This window comes from Caretta caretta, chromosome 18 (genome assembly GCF_965140235.1).
Source record: "Caretta caretta isolate rCarCar2 chromosome 18, rCarCar1.hap1, whole genome shotgun sequence".
NCBI lineage: Eukaryota > Metazoa > Chordata > Testudines > Cheloniidae > Caretta > Caretta caretta.
In genome coordinates this window covers 5866990-5887219 of record NC_134223.1, presented here as the reverse complement: position 1 = coordinate 5887219, position 20230 = coordinate 5866990, and the positions used below count along the sequence as shown (strand labels likewise).

The 20230-nt window shown below is 42.0% G+C and overlaps 1 protein-coding gene and 1 long non-coding RNA gene across 6 annotated transcripts in view; one reads left to right on the top strand and one right to left on the bottom strand.

The window, feature by feature from the left end:
- Positions 1-10141, bottom strand: part of SPEN (spen family transcriptional repressor) — a 101321-nt gene extending 91180 nt beyond the window's left edge. For 4 of the 5 annotated variants that reach the window (XM_048825457.2, XM_048825461.2, XM_048825464.2 and 1 more), the window contains exon 1: positions 9902-10141. In XM_048825457.2, coding sequence (XP_048681414.2) covers positions 9902-9984 — 83 coding nt within the window. In that variant the 5' untranslated portion in view covers positions 9985-10141. Of the gene's footprint in view, positions 1-8846; positions 9407-9901 lie in introns of those variants that run through there. The other variant, XM_048825463.2, reaches the window with a different exon arrangement.
- On the top strand, positions 9593-10769 carry LOC125624560 (uncharacterized). Its single transcript, XR_007353347.2, has 2 exons — positions 9593-9944; positions 10632-10769. It is a non-coding gene; the product is annotated as an uncharacterized LOC125624560 (long non-coding RNA).
- The last annotated feature ends 9461 nt before the right edge of the window (positions 10770-20230 follow it).

Genomic DNA, 20230 nt, shown 5'->3' with positions numbered 1-20230 from the left:
AACCCTTGATGGATGCCACTTATGCTAAACAATCTGTTCCATCTTGTATGACACTGACTTGTGTCTATATCACTGAGCAAGTTTCCCAGACCTGAAGAGGTGGTCAGTGTAAGTGCGAAAGCTTGTCTCTCTCATCAAAACAAGTTGGACCAATAAAAGAAATTATCTCACACATCTTCTCTATTTCTTAGAGAAAACAGTTGCACATTCTTAGGATACAGACAGGTTTCTAGGAAATGAAATATGATCAACACCCTCAGCAGCCTCTTGTAATGCTGAAAGTCTGTAGGACTCCCAGCGTATACTCTACTCCTCTAGCATAAATTATACTGATCACAGTACCCTATTAGATGTTAGTTGAGTTTTCAATATTAAAAAAAATGTCCATGTTCACTCATGGACCAACTCTCTTACATGCTCTCTGACGTGGTTTAAGTAGATGGGTTACCTTATACCATATTACTGACAACCTAGCACTCTTCTTGGTTATATTCTTCCTTTTGCTGGTAGAATCAATGGTGCAGGAAGTCACTGATCACCAACATGCAATCCAAAAATGTAAGATTACATTGTAAAGAATCCAGAGTAATCCATTATCACTGAGAGACATACATGCCTATTTCTCTAACATATCTAATGTAGTTCTGGGTTACTAAAATCTTAAATCTGACTTACCTTTTCCCCCTCCTGGCACGTTTAAGTCATCCACGTAACTGTCCGTCACTGCTCCTTGAGTGTTTACTTCAAACTGAATGCGTTCACTAACACATGGTAAGAAAACACTATTTCAACAGTGCATCTTCAATAAGAAGCAAGGTGCATTCTTACGTTATGTTAGCCAACATATGTTAACTAACCCAAGGTAAAAATCATACACAAAGCTGTTTGTAGCTACCATATGAAGTAAACACTGCAAATTATCCATCAACTGCAAATTACCTTACCTTCACTAGGATGTTACCTTGTGTTTACTACTTGTTAGTGGACCAGGTAAGAGCACCCTTTTTTTTTTCCCCCATTAATGAAGCCAAGGCCCTTGTATGGATGCACCTTGGGATGACAGGATCACATGCCCAAAGAGCTTTACAGGAGTTTACACTGCATGTAAAATGACATGGCATCAGGATTCTGTTTGCACTGCAACGTTAAAACTTTGAAGTAAATAATATTCCACTACTGTAAATTGAGGAATGGATTTAATATCTGTGCATCTCCCAAGACACTCAAAATTATGAAATCTCCATAACCACAAATCAGCACGAGAATAAATCTTTAAGAAAGGATCCAAATGGAATCAGAGTCCAACAATTATCCCAACAGAACCAAAATTTAGCAGTTAATATGATCTAACCAAGTGCTCTTCACTATTTTTGAAGAGGGGGCCACTTCAGCAAAGAAACCTTCAATGTGAGAGTCACATCAACCCAACACAGACGGTTGAACACATAGTCGACACAGACAGTTGAGCATTCAGAGTTCTCTGTTGGTTGATATGGTAATATTACCATTATTGGTAATATTGCTTGGGGTGCAGGAGGGTGCATGGGGGGCTGGCTCTGGGAGGGGACTCAGGGCTGGGGCTTCGGGGGCAAATTCTGGGAGGGAGTTTGGTGCAGGAGGGGACTTCAGGCTAGGGCAGAGTGTTCAGATGCAGGAGGGGGTTATGGGGTGCAGGCTCTGGGAGGGGGCTCAGTGCTGGGGCAAGGGCTTGGGGTGCAAGAGGGTATATGGGGGGCTGGCTCCGGGAGGCTGCTGGAAGAGCTATTCAGAACCTGCCCATTGAAGGGGGCGGCACCTACTTTGGGCAGCCCCACGCCACTCCTGGAAGGGGCCAACGTGCATCTGTGTGGGCATATGGCTCTGAGCACTGCCCCTCTCTGCAGGCACCACCCGCACAACTCCCATTGGCCACAGTTCCCCATTCCCAGCCAATGGGAGCTGTGGGGGCAGTGTTTGCAGATAGGAGCAGTGCACAGAGACCTCTGCTCCCCCCTTGCCACAGGGGCATGCTGGCCACTTCCAGGAGCGGCGTGGGGCCAGGGTAGGCAGGGAGCCTGCCTTAGCTGCAGCCTCACTGTGCCACTGGAGAGGGTGATCAACAGGGAGCCACACTTAGGGTCCATGGGAGCTGCCACTGGCTCACAGGCCTTGCAGTGAAGAACACCGTTCTAAACAGTTACTTCAAAAATGTCACCAAAAGAGGTGTGTACGATGCTTAGTTTTTGAATAAACCAAGCAACTTACACAATAAAGCATCAATAATAGCACAATCTGTCTGAAAAGCCGTTACGGAAACATTATGGAAACATGGGATTACTTTATAACATCAAAGGGAGCTGGAAGGACCCACAGAAATACTAAAATATGACAACTTAGAAGTAGCCCTTGCAGTGATAACAGAAGCTATGCTAAATCAAATCAAATGTAACAAGGATCTGTGAAAATACTTCACTGAAGATATTAAAAAGGCTCACCAGATTACAGAAAACTGTAGTCCAGTGACACCACTTCATCTTTCTTAGACAGCTAATGATATAAAAATGCTTAATGGAAGCTCAGTCAAGATTTGTGTTTTTTGCAGTTTTTCATGAGTTTCTTGCTAATACAAATATACAGGAGTTTCCCAAACCAAAGTCTGGTCTCAACAAGCTGCAACATCTCACCTATATATGAGAAATAAAGTCTGAAGCAGCTGGAAGATTCATGGATCATAAGCTATTGAAATGCCTAAGTCTTGGGGAAGAAGTGGGTGGTTGCAGACAACCACTTGCAACTCCAACACAGAAACTTAAAAGGATATTTAGAAATCTGTGCTCATGGCCTTCAGGGGATCAAGCTTAGTTAGGAACAGATGCACACCAAGTTTAGGAGATTAAGTCAAAATCATCAAGAAACAGGAGAAACTCCACTGGGACCAGTAACACTGACTGCCCCATGGATAGATATATTCAAATGAGGCTTCATTCAACACTTAAGGCACATACAGAGCTGCAGCACGTTTGGCAAAGATGCTCTATGCCGATGGGAGACAACTCTCTCCTCGGCATAATAAAATCACCTCTGTGAGCGGCAGAAGCCATGTCGATGGGAGAAGCTCTCCCACTGACATAGCGCTATCCACACCACCACCTACATCAGTGTTACTTATGTCCCTTCGGGGGTTGTTTATTCACACCTCTGAGCCACAAAAGTTCTGATGACATAGCCTTAGCAATGGGGAAACCTATTTGGGAAAAAGTAAGTCTTGTGGTTTAAGGCACTGGACTGAGACTCATGAGAGCTGGGTTCAATTCCTGTATGCCAGAGGTTTCCTGAATTACCTTGGGCAAGTCATTTAATCTTTCAGCTCCCCACCTGAAAAATGGGAATACTACTTCCTCTCCCATCTTTTTCTCCATCTTCCCTATCTAGATTTTAAATTCTTTGGATTTGGGACTGTCTTACTATGCATATGTACAGAGCTCAGCAAAAGTGGGCCCTGAAATTGACCAGACTCTAGGCACTACTGTAATAAAACATATCCTACCCTTAGCTTTATTCCTCCCTCCCTGCACCTTAAGAAAGCCCACCTTTAAATTAAGTGCTGAAGCATATTTTAAAATGTGCTTAATGGCTGCTTTCAACAAGGAAGTACAGCCATAAACTACTCACAAGTTTCACTGTTGATGAGGGGATTTGTTAATGAAATACAAAAGCACTTTTACTTGTTTGAAGTTAAAAACAAGCCACAAAATTCTATGTTATTTCATTCAAAATAAGAGAACATAATCAGAATTCACTATGACCCCCTTTTTATAAAAAAATTCTCCCCAAATATTAAGCCTGGACAGGAATGTTCAGTTTTATTCTGACTATATAGTTGATTTAGTGAGGTCATCTTTATGTTTACATTTGAACTGACGTACCAGAGAACCATTGCTAATTATAAGTAACAAAACTTGTTTTGCAGACCTGGGAACATAGTACTTTGGTTGCATGGTTGGAGAGTTTTACTAGGAAAACTATTACTATTATTGTCCAAGCCGGTTCTCATTTAAATCAATGGCAAAGTCTGCCAATGCTATGTTCAGAAAAGCATTTCTGTTAAAAAAATGGTAATTTCTTAGTCAACAGTTCTGACCCCTGTACACGCTCCAGATCATATCTGCCTGGCTTTCTGACAAAGCAAAGTTTGCTCTGGTTAGCAGTACAGAGCCAATACAGTCATTGGAGACCACACTGGATTCTATTCTGCCCCTTACACCATTCACAGAATTGACGACCAACTTCAACTGTATAATCTTTATTTACCAGTGGCGACTCATAAGCCATAAAGCACACAGCTTGACTTTATGTTGCAAGGCTAGAATGAGTTTGCACTGTTGGCCATTAAAAAAAAATTGTTTTTTTGTAAACTGAGCAAAATGAGATATGGAAGTAAATGAAAACAAACATGGAATTGCCACAATGCCACTTTTACGGACTGACTCTTCAAAGAGTAACCATATTTCAAAGTAGAATCTATTATTTAACAATTCATATTACTTCCACCTTGCCCTCAACAATGAAGTGAAGACAACCTGAAGCCAAAGAACACAAGGTTTCTAAAACGGGCTTAGAAGAACATTAACAGTTATGTAAAATATTTGCATTAGGCCTTTTTTGAGCTGTAACCCTAAGAACTGAAATTTAAAATAGTATTTGTGTTTCTCAAACTCACAATATTGGCTCTGAGAACATCTTCCCTCTACACAGGCTAATATTTCGCACACAATAAAAGTCTGCATATCAAAATTACATGACTCCTAATGATTTAACGGGTCTCACTGGTCTTTTCCATTTAAAATGCAAATAGCTGAGGCAAAGCAACAGGTCTTTGGATAACCAAAGGGTAAAAACAAGGGGAAAGTATGGAAGAGTAGCATTTGTGCTATGGACAAATGTTACTATATTTAGTCTCCTTGTTCCACAAGCTGCTGTGCATCTGTTTCAGTAATGGTGAATGACTTTTTTCTACCATTCAAGAGTGCAATAATCTGGGCTCATTTTAATTATTGCAATGAAGAAACACCTTCACTCACAGCTAACTACTGTTTTAATGAAGACTGAATTCCAGCATCAGAGATCATAGCATGAAATATACTATTTTAAGAACAAGCTTCCCTGATTTCCTGTGCTAGTTTAAAGCCTTGCAAGAGTTTAAAGAAAAGGTCTGAGACACAATGGAAAACTAAATGTAATCGGTCAGTAATTGTATATTTTGAAACCTACATGAAAACTACACAAATACGATGTGCGCACACACAAGCTGACCCAAATATTTTTAAAATTCACAACTGGTAATTTATCAGCAACCTCTTCAAAACAGCAAGACAGAAATATGATTTGAAAAAAGATTTTTAAAGATACCCTAGGCACAGAAGGCAACCATCAGTCACAATTCTTGACAACTCCACTATTCTCCAATTTAAAACCAGCATTTACCACCAAAGAATCTCACTTCAATTTATGCAAAAGAAAACTGAATTTAAAAAGAACAGTATAGATAAAATATTGGAAGAAACTGCTGCTACAAAGCACTTATATTTGTGCCTAGATAAACAACCCTCCCAAAATACGAAGACAGACTTCAAAACAAAGTGAGCAAATTTGGCTAAGTTACAATAAATAAAAATGAAAGTCTCTCACACGGGAGTACATTTACTGCGTCTTAAAGGGTGTATCAATTTTCTTCTTAAAACCAGCCATTTCAGTTACAGTACAGTATTGAAAATAAATATTTAGCATAAGATTGTAATCGCAAAGATTTAATTTGCACACATGCTTATATATCGAAATTGCAATATATTTTACAGGTATCAACTGGAAAAATTAGTATAAATATTGGTACACTGAAGTTATATATATAACTGACATTGGCTGTTCCTTGGCAAGCATTTATTGTAGTGCTATATTTTTGACAAATTCTCTTTTCTGCTTCTGTAACTACAACTTTGTAATACTGCTTGGTCAGCTTCTTTGCATATTCTTTCCTGTTCTCAGACTGGGGGATGGGTGGGAACTTGATTTAGCCAAGATCAGCTAAATCTGAAAAGAGCTCCAAACTAAAGAGCTGGTCTTTCCAAGAAGCCAACCTTATACATTACATATCCAAGCTCAGGCAAGCTGCCTTTCATATGTATATGTCCAGCACAGCTAAGCTGCTGCCACAATAAAACAAGACTGCAATACAATTATTGGGTAACTTGGCCCTTCCCCCACTCAACTAACCAACATACAAAGAAAGGCTTGCTCCATTGTGCACATACAGTACCCTTGATGATCCCGCTGCTCACTGAAACTTCATTCAACAGATATGTACTTAACCATTTTAAGCAACAAATATTTAGTAATTTAGAGAGCTAAACACAGCTCAAAACAATGTATTAAATAAAAATATTAAATACCTATATCAGTGACCAAATGTTTAGATTTTCACACCTCTTTTACTTATTTGGAGTGTGTACACATATATATAAATGCATGGTTTGGGAGTGGGATTTTTGTTTTTAAGAAACAGCTAAAAATCTAAATTGTAAAAAAGACTCAGGCTGTGCAGAAATGAAAGGTTTCGGCTAAGCGAACTTGCATTTCCTTCCAAAACCACTGATCAAAATTCAGAAAGGTAAAAACAAAAAAAAAGCAATTAACAATTCAAATCCTGCCATTTTCTTGATCCCTCTCTAAGCAACAGTACCATGGCAGCTTTTTCCTGCTTTAAAAATGTCACGTGAAAAAAGGAAAAATACCAGAATGCCAAATTTTCCATTTCATTTGAGTACTCCTCATCTTTGCTATTTAAATTCAATCGTGCTCGGAACTAAGAGTTTTAGAGTATATATTCTAGAGTAACCCAAGTATTTATATATTCCCTGATCACCTACGTAACTAAAATTATGGTTAATACAGACTCTCACTACCCTGAAGAGAAATGTAAATGTTCTGTATGTAAAACTTAATCCCAGGAATATTAATTTCTGATTAATATTATCAATGTAATTAATGATCGGGATCCAAAGGCAGAGAAGGGTTGTTTCCTTTAATTTCATACAATGTTAACAGATCTATATGGCTGTATTTCCTCCCTGCTCTGAGTAATTATTATGCTAGTACCTAGTTTTAAACCATTTTGATTAATTTTCTGCCCCATCCTAACACAATTTACACTACTCATACAATCCAAATTTGAACACTAAGTATGAATATATCAGGAATGAGCCTCTACCAAACCACCTAGTTGGTGCCTAAAAAGACCTGAAGGGACTCCTTTAGAGATCACATCCTTGTACACACACACACACAACTCTACTCATTTCTTGACAGTCTAAGATGTGCAAAGGAAAATAAAAGTAAGTCTTGCAACTAAATGCAGTTATGATCAGGGAGCCTAGCGAACCCTCTTGCTACGCAGCTCCTGCTGCCTCCTTTTGCAGTTTCCCCACCTCCTTCTGTGCAGTAGGAGATCTGCTCTGCTCTTTCCCACATAAACTGAGTCCTAGCCGCCATTTTAGAAAGTCATTCACACAAGCCAGACCACTGCACCATCCACCACTTGAAAAGAAATCCCTTTGAATGTTTCCTCCTTCCCTTTCCCTGCCTCTGCACTATAAAAGGGACACACCAAAAAGCATGCAAATGCCTCTCTCAGATAGGCAGAGCTGCCAAGGGACAAGGCTAGCAGCATGTCACCGATCAGCAAATGCTGCAATGCACGTGTTTGCACATTTATGCATGTGAATTTCCCATCCACTGAAAACAGTGCAATGACAAGACAGACATCCCTTATGAGGAAGATGATTGAGAGCAAAATACTAACACATTTCATTTACATATATCCACTCCAACAATATGCATTAAATCTGCTCATTCGCCTACAAATTAAATATTTCATATGCAAGGATTTTAAGGTAGCAAGCGGGGAAAACCCAGCTAACGCTTCTTACTAAATAACCCTGCCTAATTCCTATTCAAATCACAATCCCTTGCTTTATTCACTTCCTAGTTTAAAATAATGGGGGACTGATTACAAATGGGCGCAGGCGCACACACACACACACACACACTATGCCTAGTTTAAGTGGTTATGAATGAACTTACTATTCACAAACCCTGCTTTACATGCAGACATGTATGCTTCCAAGATGAAGATTTAATATCTTAGATCAAGCAACAACCAAAATAATCAGGCTTAAAAAAAGCCATAGGGCAGCTCTCCTGCTCCTTCTTCCATTTCCCTGTCCAAGCTCCTCATGTGTTAGTAACCAAGTCTATTTTTCCCATGGTGACTCACTATTAAGGACGCTCTATAATGTTCCTACACTAAGCAGTAGTAAGAAAGATTAAAAAGAAGCCTAAGAACCCTTTTGGAGCATGAGAGCAGACCCAATCCTGGCTATTTATAATACACACCTAGAACTACTACTTTTTTCCTTACACTTTTAACAAGGTTCTAGTGCAATTTGTTCACCTTATAATGACCACATTTCCAAAGAGTGCTGTTTACTCTTCCACCCACTAAATGTAATCTCTCAAAACAGGTAAAAAAAATATTTGCGTAAATACCACAAAGAGACAGATGAACACAAACCTTTTTTTAAACTTTGATCATTTAAGAGAAAAATATGGAAGAGGTGAGGAAAAATATAAAATCATGCAAACTACTGTTCCATTATGGCCTATGTGATGGGGGTTACAGAATAGAGAGAGAGAGAGAGAATAAATACAGAATTTATAAATGTAACAAACAACACCAGCTCTGAAGAGCTCTGTGTAAGCTTGATTCTTTCACCAACCGAAGTTGGTCCAATAAAAGGTATTACCTCACCCACCTTGTCTCTCTAAAACAATACCAGTCCACGCTCCAGTATTATAAATTCCAGAACACTGTTTCTTAGTGAAAGGATCCACTGGGAGTTGGCTTCTTCAAACACTTCCATGATCTTCAATTTCACCTTTGTATTTCCAAGCACTTAAGTTCCCACCATCCACTTTACAAACCTCTTAGTTAATTTCATTAAAAAGCATCTAACCAAAGATGCACCGCCGTTACAGTCACTTGCTCACACCTGAGTGCAGGGCATCCAGCTACCTTCAGTAATGGAATGGGTTGATATGAAGAAAAAAAATGTAAAACAAAAACCCTTTTCATTTAAACACTGAGAAAGGATTTTTAAAATCATGGCACCAAGTAGGAAGATGACCAGCCTCGGAGGTTAAAAATTGTTTCCAATACATTGCACCTCACAAAACATCCAATCCATGTAGAAAATAGCGAATTCCCTCTTTTCACCTGGCTTTTCCATCCTTGGCTGTTTTTGCTCCTGCTAGTCCTTGGCTCTGCGAGGCTCCAATATTTCTCCATGAAGCTCCTTCCGCATTATAAACCTCCAGGATTTTATCTTACAGGAGACCACAAAGATCTTCACCGCGGTGCAGGGACGCGTACAGATATTTCTGTACTCCTCTGACACCCACAACCCCCCCACACACACACACCTTCTTGCCTGGGATCAGAGCGATTTCCACACACAGTCCATGGGGGTGAGTCTCCGCAGGAGTTGCTATGATACCCTGAGACAGATTTTCCCATCCCTTCACCGCTGGCTCCAGGCTGGGTGAGGGGAAGCCCTAGAAGATCCTGTTTTCTCCCAGCTGCTTGGGCTATTTTGGGGGGGGGGGGAAGGGGGGCATGCACAGACCCTGCCCCCTCCCTTAACAGCTCCGTGGGCAGGAAGGGGGGGAGCCACACGCAGATCTCCCCCCAGCACATACACTGGGAGCGCAGCGCGCACAGAGCCTGGCGGAGATACCCCCTTGCGCTCCCCACCCCGGATTCAGGGCCCCTCCTGCCCCCCCAAGAGCGGCCCCCCCCCCGGTCACTCACCGCTTGAAGTGCTCGATGATCTTCTCCTCGCGCACGTTCTCCGGTAAGTTGCCCACCCAGAGGTGCCTGGTTTCCCGGACCATGCTGCGCCGCGCCGGCCCCCCCGCGCCCCGGCCTGTGCCCTAGTGCCAGGAGCTGCCTCCCCTCGCGGCGGCGGCGGACACCATCCCTTGGGGCCCCTGCTCCGGGCCGGCGGGCTGCGGCTCCCCTCCTGGCTCCCCTCAGCGGCGGCGGCAGCGCGGCGCCCCCTCCCCCCTCGCGCTCTCTCGCGCTCTGTGGCGGCTCCGCTCTCCCCGCTCCCTCACACACGGCCGCCAAGCCCGGCGCAGGCGCACTCCCGGCCCAGAGTGGGGCGGGGGGGGGGGGAAGAGAACGGAGGGGGGAGCGCTCGCTCGCTCCCAACGCCCTGGGCCGCCAGCCTCCCGGCCCCACTGCGCACGCGCCGAGCTAGAATGACTCGTTTCCCGCACGGCTTGCTTCCTCACGCCACTGCGCCTGCGCAAAAAAAAAAAGGGGGGGGGGGGGAAGGGAGCGAGGCGTCCCTGCTCCTCCCGCTCCCATTGGCGTCCAAGGGGGGCACTTGGTACCATGGAGTTCAGAAGGGCACTTGGGCCCTGGGAGTGGACTGGGGCCTCTGATGCTCTCTCTACACCAGAGGGCTGCATCCAGGGGAGAAGGGGGGCAGGGAGCCCGCTTAACCCTTTATGACTTGGTGCCCTCCCTACTGCAGCACCACATCCCACTTTGGCTGGGTCTCCAGGGCCAGGGACACTAAGGGTCTGCACTTCCCGGAGAAGAGCTCCGTGTCGCTCCAGCGCTCCTCTCCTCTCGCCAGCAGGAGCCGTACCAATAAAAAAATATTACCTCACCCACCCGGCCTCTTGAATTTTCTGGCACCAACAAAGCCCTTGGAAGCAAATGCTGATCTCAGAAATGCCAGTGTGAAGCCGGGGTTACTCCATGGAAATGGAGGGAGTTAGCATTTACACCAGTGTAACAGCACAGCATCGGGCCCTTTTTTTATACATCTAGGAATAAATTATTAACACACACAGCAGCCAATCTCTGGCCATAGAGTAGAAAAGTGATAGCAGTATATGGTGCTTCAATACCAGCATGATACGTACCACAGGAATACCACAGAGTACAAATCAATCAGATTTTCATCCCAGGTGACATTTTAAATTAGATTTAGGAACACAGACAGAATCACATCCAAGACCCTCTAGTCCAGTGTCCTGTCTGACAGTAGCCAGTACCAAATGCTTCAGAGGAAGACAAAACATCCCCGCTCTAGGCAAATGTGGGATAATCTGTCCCTCATGTTAGGTCTTATCCTGATCTAATAGTTAGAGATTGGCTTAATCCCTAAAGCATCAGGTTTCAAATTGCACATATTTTAAAATATTTACATAGCAACTTTCACCCCCAAAGGCACTTTACGGTAATAACCCTGTGCAACATTACTGTCAATCACATTGACATTTTAAAAATTGTGCCTCACTAGAGGTGTAGATAGTTAGAACATAAGAACGGCCATGCTGGGTCAGACCAAAGGTCCACCTAGCAATGCCAGATGTCCCAGAGGGAATGAACAATTCTTACAGTCTTAGATCCCAGTCACAATTGGATCTTTACAGGAGACCCTTGCACACCCCACCCCACCCCACCAACTTCAAATGAAGCTGCATGGGCCCTAGGCCCCACCCATGGAGATGTTATTGCAGGATCAGGGCCATAAGAATCTTCCCAGCCTTAAGTCTTACATTCTCCCTCTAAAAGATATATGCAATATGTATAAGCAAAATTAAATTTAACTCAATTTAATTACATTGAGTATTCCATGTGAAAGCAAGCACAAGTTCATTTTATATTAGAGAAGTGTGATTTCCATGTTACACTCTATTTTACAATTCTATAGCTCTGGTCATCTCTATCTCCATCACAAGCCAACAATACCACTATATAAAGCCTCATCTGGGGTTTGAGGGGAAGTTGACAACCAATCAGCACCTTTCACAAAAGTGGGAGGGAGAAGAAATGTTGGCAAAGGACATAACAGAGCAGACTCTTATGCAAACTGCCACAGGATCTTTAGTACTGAATCCTGCAGGCACCCAATCCTGGGAACCACTTGCAAGAGAAAAGCTACTCACATACTTAACTGTTTACAGGATTAGGCCCCTAGTGTTTACACAGATTAGACAGGACCTTCTTTTTAAAGGTCTCATCTAAATGAGCCACATTTAGCAACATGAAAAGGAGTACTTGTGGCAGCTTAGAGACTAACAAATTTATTTGAGCATAAGCTTTCGTGAGCTACAGCTCACTTCATCAGATGCATTATGAGCTGTAGCTCACGAAAGCTTATGCTCAAATAAATTTGTTAGTCTCTAAGGTGCCACAAGTACTCTTTTTGCCAATACAGACTAACACAGCTGCTACTCTGAAACCTGTCATTTAGCAACATGTAACTCAGTGTCCCAGTACAGAAGAAGGAAGAGCTGAATCAACCCTGCCTGGATATGAAGCTTTGGTTCCAGGGAGTTTAGTAGCTATTAAACACTCAATACTTATAAGGAAGGCCACTGTACTATCCTCTCCAGCATCTTGTCCCATCCTCTCCTTGGAAGGCAGCTTTTTAACAGCTGTGAAGGAAACTGGGTACGATTTTGCACTCAGAGAAGGTTATCCATTTAACAAAGAGCAACAATACAGATTTATCGACAGCAAGATCCAGCCGTCTCCCCTTTCCAGGGGTGCTGGAACAATTTTTATAGTGGGGGTGCTGATGATGGAAGCCATGGAAACCATGTATTTGGTGTTTGTTATTACTACTTCAAGCCAGGGGGTGCGGCTGCATCACGGCCCCTTTCCACGTAGAATCAATTTATTTCATAGGAGTTTGGAAGAAGAGACGCTCAAGTTACTATTTTGTATTCAAACCCCAAGTGAACCAGTTCGAGGTTAGGGTAAAACTGAACACAAATCCAGAGACATCATTTCTTTTGGCGCCACATAAGCCTGGTTAGCTGCTTACAGCACAAAGAAAAAAGACTAATATTTCAATGCATTTCCTTTGGCCAAAGCCTCCTGTTTGCTGACAATGCTTTTCTATTGATTGAAACCATATTCTTATTTGCTGGGATGAGCAAAGCTCAATGGCACTGGATTCATAGTCAATCCATGCTTGTTAATATCCACTGAGTGCCCAGTTATGCGCTCAGGGATGTACTGAGCACAAATTAAGAGGGTCCCTGCCCCAATGTGCTCACAATATTTTCATTTAACTTTATAGCTTGAAGGCTTTTACTTGCTGAGAAATTATTCCTCCCACCCAAGAGTTAAGTAAGACCCCGTTCACCACCCACTTACAAACATTCACTCAAGCCATGTGCACCAAAGCATTCAAAATGTTAAAGCAACAAAAGATATTACCAGCTCTCTTCAGTGATATGTTTACCACGTCAGTTTCTTTTCCATGGAATTGGGTTTTAGACTTTGACCAGCTATTTGTAAAGCAGAAATACATAGAGTAATCATTATAAATAAGCATTTACTATATATAGCATTTTACACCTTTAAAAAGCTTTACAAACATCCATTCCAGGATAAATGGTAAAAGATTCCAAGTTTTACAGTAAAGTTGCTTATTCTTACACAGTTTTCCCAAGTTGTGATTTTCACTTTCCGGTTCAGAATGCAGTTTTCAGCTATGATGCTGCCTGCTTCTCCTCCCCTACTGTCACACAAGAGCTCTGAGGGGCAAAACCAAGGTTACGCCTATACTTTAACCACAGCAACACTGCCACAGTGCTTCAGTGTAAACACTCACTACAGCAACAGTAGGGGTTCTCCCATCACTGTAGTTAACCCACCTTCCTGAGAGGCGGTAGCTAAGTTGATGGAAGAATTGTTCCATCGACCTAGTGCTGTTTACACCCGGGGTAGGTCATCTTAACTATCTCACACAGGGGTGTGGATTTTTCACACCCCCGGGTTGACTTAATTTTGTAGCGTAGGCGTGGCCTGTAAAAGGAGCCTCACTAATGTCAGTTTTCGGTGTAGACCAGCCATTGGCATAGCTACATTTCTCAAGGGTGTGGATTCCTGCATGTTATGGGTAAAGAGGGGTGTCTGCAGATTAGAACCATCTAAAAACAAAAGCAAGTCAGCCAACTCTATTCAGTCAGCGGTGGAAAGGGAAATAGCTTAAGTCATGTTATTCAAAGGCCTAATTATCACTACAAACAGTAGGGATGGTACATAGCCATGTATGTGTACGTGGGGTAAAGTCTTGGACTGCCCAACACTTTAACCTGATTGTGGGGAAACAGTTCCTATCTACACTAAGACTACACAATATTGTGACAACTGCATTATAACTGAATCCCCTAACTCTGTTTTACAACAGGTGAGACGTATGCAGGACTTCCATGGAGGCTGGAGAGAGGAGGAGGAAAAAAAAAATCAGATTGGTGCTGAGATTCATGACTGGATCTAAGGCAGAGGTCAGTCGTACTCCAGAAAAAGCTCCAGCATCAGAGACATGACAACAAATTCACCCCTGGCGTAACTCTGCTGGCTTCAATAGAATGCTCCAGGGATTAATTTGGCCTGCATAGCCTGACAGCAATCAAACTCTCACACAAACTTTAATGGATTATAGTTGGCACCATAATTGATGCTAGCAAGATTGACCTGGTCTCCATTGTTCCAAAACGTATGGAATTCAGTGCAAGGTAATGCACATTGGAAGGAACCATTTAAATGACTTGTACACACTAATGGGTTCTGAAGTACACTTCACCTCTCAAGAAAATGATCTAGGAGCCCTTGTGGACAACTCACTGAAAACATCTGCTCAGTACACAGTAACAGCCACAAGGGAATAACTCGTCAAACCACATATTAACAAGGGAGACGTATAAGACACTCTCATTCTCAGCCTGAACATTATGTTCAAGTTCATCTCAAGAAGAGAGATGCAGAAACCAGAAAGGTCAGAAAGAACAACAACAATTAGAGCCATGGGGAAGAGATGCCTCCATACATGGACCTATTAAAAAGTCTGGAACTATATAGTTCTGAAATCAGAAGAGTAAGAAAATGTTCTTAGAAGTATATAAAATAAGAAATAGAACACAGAAGGCCGATTAGGTACTGTTATTTATGGTTTCCCTAACCCAAAAATAAAAGGCCACCCTATGTAATTAACAGGTAATATTGACAATGGTTAAGCAGTTCACTTTTATGAAACATATTAACCAATGCGTGGAACTTATTGCCACAGGTTATGGAGGCAAGGAGTTCATCCATGTCAAAAACAGATTAGACAGTGAATAAGAACAGCAACTGCAGTTACTTTTGCTAAAATTATCACTTCTCATACTGTTATTTAAGGGCATTTCAGGATTATCAGTCATTCTGTATTTCAGTCCTCCACAGGATAAAGTAAATGCACAGTCAGACGCATCAGGGGGCAGATGTTATGCCTTCCTCTGAAGCAGACATTGGCCAAATGTCAGAGTCTGCATAAAAGATTAGATGGAACATTGGTCATATCTAGTGAGATTATTATTATTATTATATTCTACCAGTGATCGTAAGTAACAGGCTTCTGTGCTTATTACACAGTCATGATCTGTTATGGTAGCTGAAGTATTCTCAGGAATACTTGATATAGAAATTCACTGAAGCTTCTCTTAATTTGAGTCTTCTGATTATGTCTGCCATCTTGCTAATAAATCAGTATTTTATATAGTATCCCTGCCCGTTGACTATATAAATTCGTTATTGACAATGACGATAGGGTAGTTGAATATCAGATTGGCAACCAGATTATATATCTGGTTTTAATAATGGCCTGGATTATTGCAAGAAATTTATCATTTAAATAAAAAGTTTAGTGCTTAAGCAATAATGATTTTTTTTTTTAAATTGATGAGTGAATATGAAAGGAGGATGAATACAGTTTCTAGTATTTGGCTGAGATCAGGGATTCGTTAATATTTTTATTGTTCAATAAACATGAAGTTCAGAGCCAGATCCCAATTTAGGAGTGGAGTTAGGACCCAATATATTGGTTCATCCTATCTTAAAAGTTAAGGACCAGCCATCAGTGTTCTGTCCTGCAAGTTTGGATCTGACTCCAGATCCAAAGTTTAGAGATGATAGATCTAAGTTATTCCACCCACTCCCTCCCCCCAGGCCTATCTTTAATTATCATCACCACTGATGATATGAAAATGGTAACCACCAACAAGAGGTTCAATATATGTCAATTTTGACAAACATTATTGTTGATTGCACTCCACAGTTTATACCAGACCTATCAAGAAAAGTGCTTGTAAACAGATATTCAGACCACTTCGCTGAATAAAATAGATACTGCTTGCTTTTAGCAGCAAAGTGTAAAGTGATTATTTGACACCCAAGAATACTGTATCAATGAATGGACTGCAAAAAACTGCTGCTGAATGTCATTTTGATAACCTATTTTTTAAAGAATGATTAAAATTAATAGTTTTCAGACCACGGCCAAAGAAATAAGTGTTTCAGGAAAAAGTACCATTGAACTATGTTAATGGCAGATGTGAAATAAATCCGATTTCAACATAGTGCCTATTGGACATCCCAAATGGCACTCTTTTGGAGACGTTAGCAGAGCAGCATAGAGATTAGAATCAGAAATGTAAGGCTGAATGAGACTTTGAGAGCTCATCTAGTCCAGCCTTCTGTGCTGAGGCAGGACCAAGTATACCTAGACCCTCCCTGACAGGGCTTGTCTAACCTGCTCTTAAAAACCTCCAGTGATAAGGATTCTACAAATTCCCTTAGCAATCTATTCCAGTACATAACTATTCTTATAGTTAGAAAGTTTTTCCTAATATCTAGCCCAAATCTCCCTTGCTACACATTAAGCCGCTTACTTCTTGTCCTACCTTCACTGGAAATGGAAAACAATTGATCACTATCCTCTTTACAACAACCCTTCACATATTTGAAGACTTATCTGGTCCCCCCTAAGTCTTTTCTCAAGACTAAACAGGTCTACTTTTTAAACCTTTCCTCATAGGTCAGATTTTCTAAACCTTTAATCATTTCTGTTGTTCTGCTCTGGACTCTCTTCTATTTGTCCATCATTTTCTTAAAGCGTGTTTCCCAAAAACGACACGCTACTCCAGCTGAGCCTCACCACTGACCTGTAGAACAGCACAATTACCTCTTGTGTCTTACATACAACAAACCTGTTAATACACCCCAGAATAATAGCCTTTTTTCACAACTGTCTCATACTGTTGGTTCGTATTTCATTTGTGACCCACAGAGCCGTTTCTTTGTACTTGCTCATGTTGCAAAGGTTGTTCACGGGTGAGTCACACTGAAGTCTCCTATCAGCCTAGCCAATCTCCAAGGCAGCAAAAAAGCAGCACCTTTCACAAATGCTAGAGGCACCTCAAAAATAAATAAATTATCGTCAAAGCAAGACCCCACAGGATACAAATAATTGCATGGGGACTGTAGAAACTTGCCTATCCTGCACATGGGATTAAAAATGCAATTTTCCTATAGCCAATACAGCAGAAAAATGCCACATATGGGGCCCAATCTTGCACATCATTTACGCTAGTGTGGAGTATCACTGAGCTCAAGGAGGCTGGCTTCCTTCTCACACTGACCAACTTGCAGGATCTGGGCTAGGATATGAAACACACTGTCCAAAGCTCCGAATCAAAGTTTTAAGTCTTCTGATGCTGCTTTCCCTTCAGCCCCACTATTTTGAAAGGATGTGGAGAAACTTTTTTTTTTTTTTAAATGGAACTTTATTTTACAAATATCCTTGCTTTTGCTTTTACAGAAATCTGATCTTTTGTACTAATGCTATTTCTATATTAAACTCAATTTACTACATTTTAATAAACACTGATTACACAAAAATTGGTGTAACTGCTTGTTAGATAAATGGATAATTAAAATTAAATTTCTTTGAACAAGACTTCAATAAATCAGAGGGCAACAGGAGTGAATTTCTGATCTTAATTGGGCTTTATTTTCACATTGTGAATACTCTGCAGTCTTCAGGATACAGAACATGCTCATGGAAGTTCAGGCATGCATATGCAAGCACAGTTGCGGGAAGCATCTGGGCACACAGGCTTATGCTTTGAATGCAGTTGCTTCTACTCTAGCAGATACAGTATGATCAATACAAAGATACTTTAGCATAGATACAGTTACTATCTAGTAAGCACATTTAAGGTCACATTGATTAAATTTTTGACTGATTTTTAAACACTGCCGAGAGGACAGCTATACAGTCCCTGAAATCCAGCCACCAGATAGTGATCCAAACCAGAGGACAAAGGAGGTGCCATCGTAGTTCTCAACCGTCCTCGTTGACATAGTCATCACAACTGACAACTCTCTGACACCGCCTACTATAAAGAGCTCAAAAGACCCCACACCACAATTCACACTGGAATTTAAGAGCATCATCAAATCCTTCCCCAAAGAACACCAAGAGAAACCCTACACCTTCATCCCCCACAAACCCAACTCAGGGATCTTCTCCATGCTTCCCAAGACACACAAACATGGGAACCTAGGCAGTCCCATTGTATCTGGCCATGGCACTCAGTGAAAGAATCTAAGGACTCCAAGAAACCATCCTCAAACCACTCACCACACAGAGGGCCAGTTTCCTCCAGGATACAACCAATTTCCTCCAGAAACTCTGCAACACTAACCTCCCTCTGAACACTATGGATGTCCCCTCCCTGGACACCAACATCCCTCACAATGACAGCATTGTGCTGCCTTCCTCAAATAGCTACAAAACAATGGACAACACTCCGATATCCATTCCAGACAAGTCACAGAACTCATCCATTTCATTTGTCCAAACCATGGGAACAACTACGAACACTAGAATGGCTCCCCCAATAGGCCATCCTCTTTCCAGGCTACCTTGAGGAAGAATTTCTGGACAAATGCACCACAAAACCAATAATATACCTGAGATACATATTTTCAGCATCCTCTAGATGGAAATCTGAGGGAGTTCAGGTTGTCTACCACAACTTCAACAACCACCTTCCATCCATCAAACTCTCTCTAGATCACTCCATCCCAGCATCAACTTTCTGGATACCACAATCAGCTTCAACAATGGAACCCTACGGACAATTATATACAAGACAACCACAGACCACCCCACTTACCTTCACAGATCCAGAAATCATCCCAAACACACCAAGAAATCTGTTATCTACAGCCAGCCACTCAGAACACAGAATATGCTCAACAACGAAGTCTAAGATACACACTTCAACAAACATAAAACCTCCTTCGTCAAACAAGGACACACCTCCGGAGAAGTAAATCGCATCTTGGAATGGGCCACTCAAATACCACAAGAGAACCTGCTTTAATACAGAAACAAAAAATTCCCTCTGACCTCACATCCCTACTTGTCACCTACCATCCCACACTGGAACCCATAGGGGGTATAAACAAATAATTACAACCATACAAATAGTTACAAGCATTATGGGTGGAGGGATAGCTCAATGGTTTGAGCATTGGCCTGCTAAACCCAAGGTTGTGAGTTCAATCCTTGAGGGGGCCATTTTGGGATCTGGGGCAAAAATTGGGGATTGGTCCTGCTTTGAGCAGGGGGTTGGACAAGATGACCTCCTGAGGTCCCTTCCAACCTTGATATTCTAGGAGTCTACTCATTAGAAAGAAATCTTCCCCAAACTCCCTCTTCTGGCCTTCAGACAATGCCCCCAACCTTGCCAACCTCATTGTCAGACGCAAGCTCCCCACAGACCCACCAACTCAAAGCAGCACCAGACACTGCCATAACAGATGCAAAACCTGCAGACATATCTCTACTGCTACAATGATCAACACACCTTTCAAGATGCACAAGTCCTACACAGACCAATCACACCATGTGTACCTCATCCTATGCACTAAATGCTTCAACAACCACTATGAGGGTGAAACCAGATAATCATAGAATATCAGGGTTAGAAGGGACCTCAGGAGGTCATCTAGTCCAACCCCCTGCTCAAAGCAGGACCAATCCCCAACTAAATCATCCCAGCCAGGGCTTTGTCAAGCCTGACCTTAAAAACCTCAAAGGAAGGAGATTCCACCACCTCCCTAGGTAACGCATTCTAGTGTTTCACCTCTCTCCTAGTGAAATAGTTTTTCCTAATATCCAACCTAAACCTCCCCCACTGTAACCTGAGACCATTACTTTTTGTCCTGTCATCTGCTACCACTGAGAACAGTCTAGATCAGATCCATCGTCTTTGG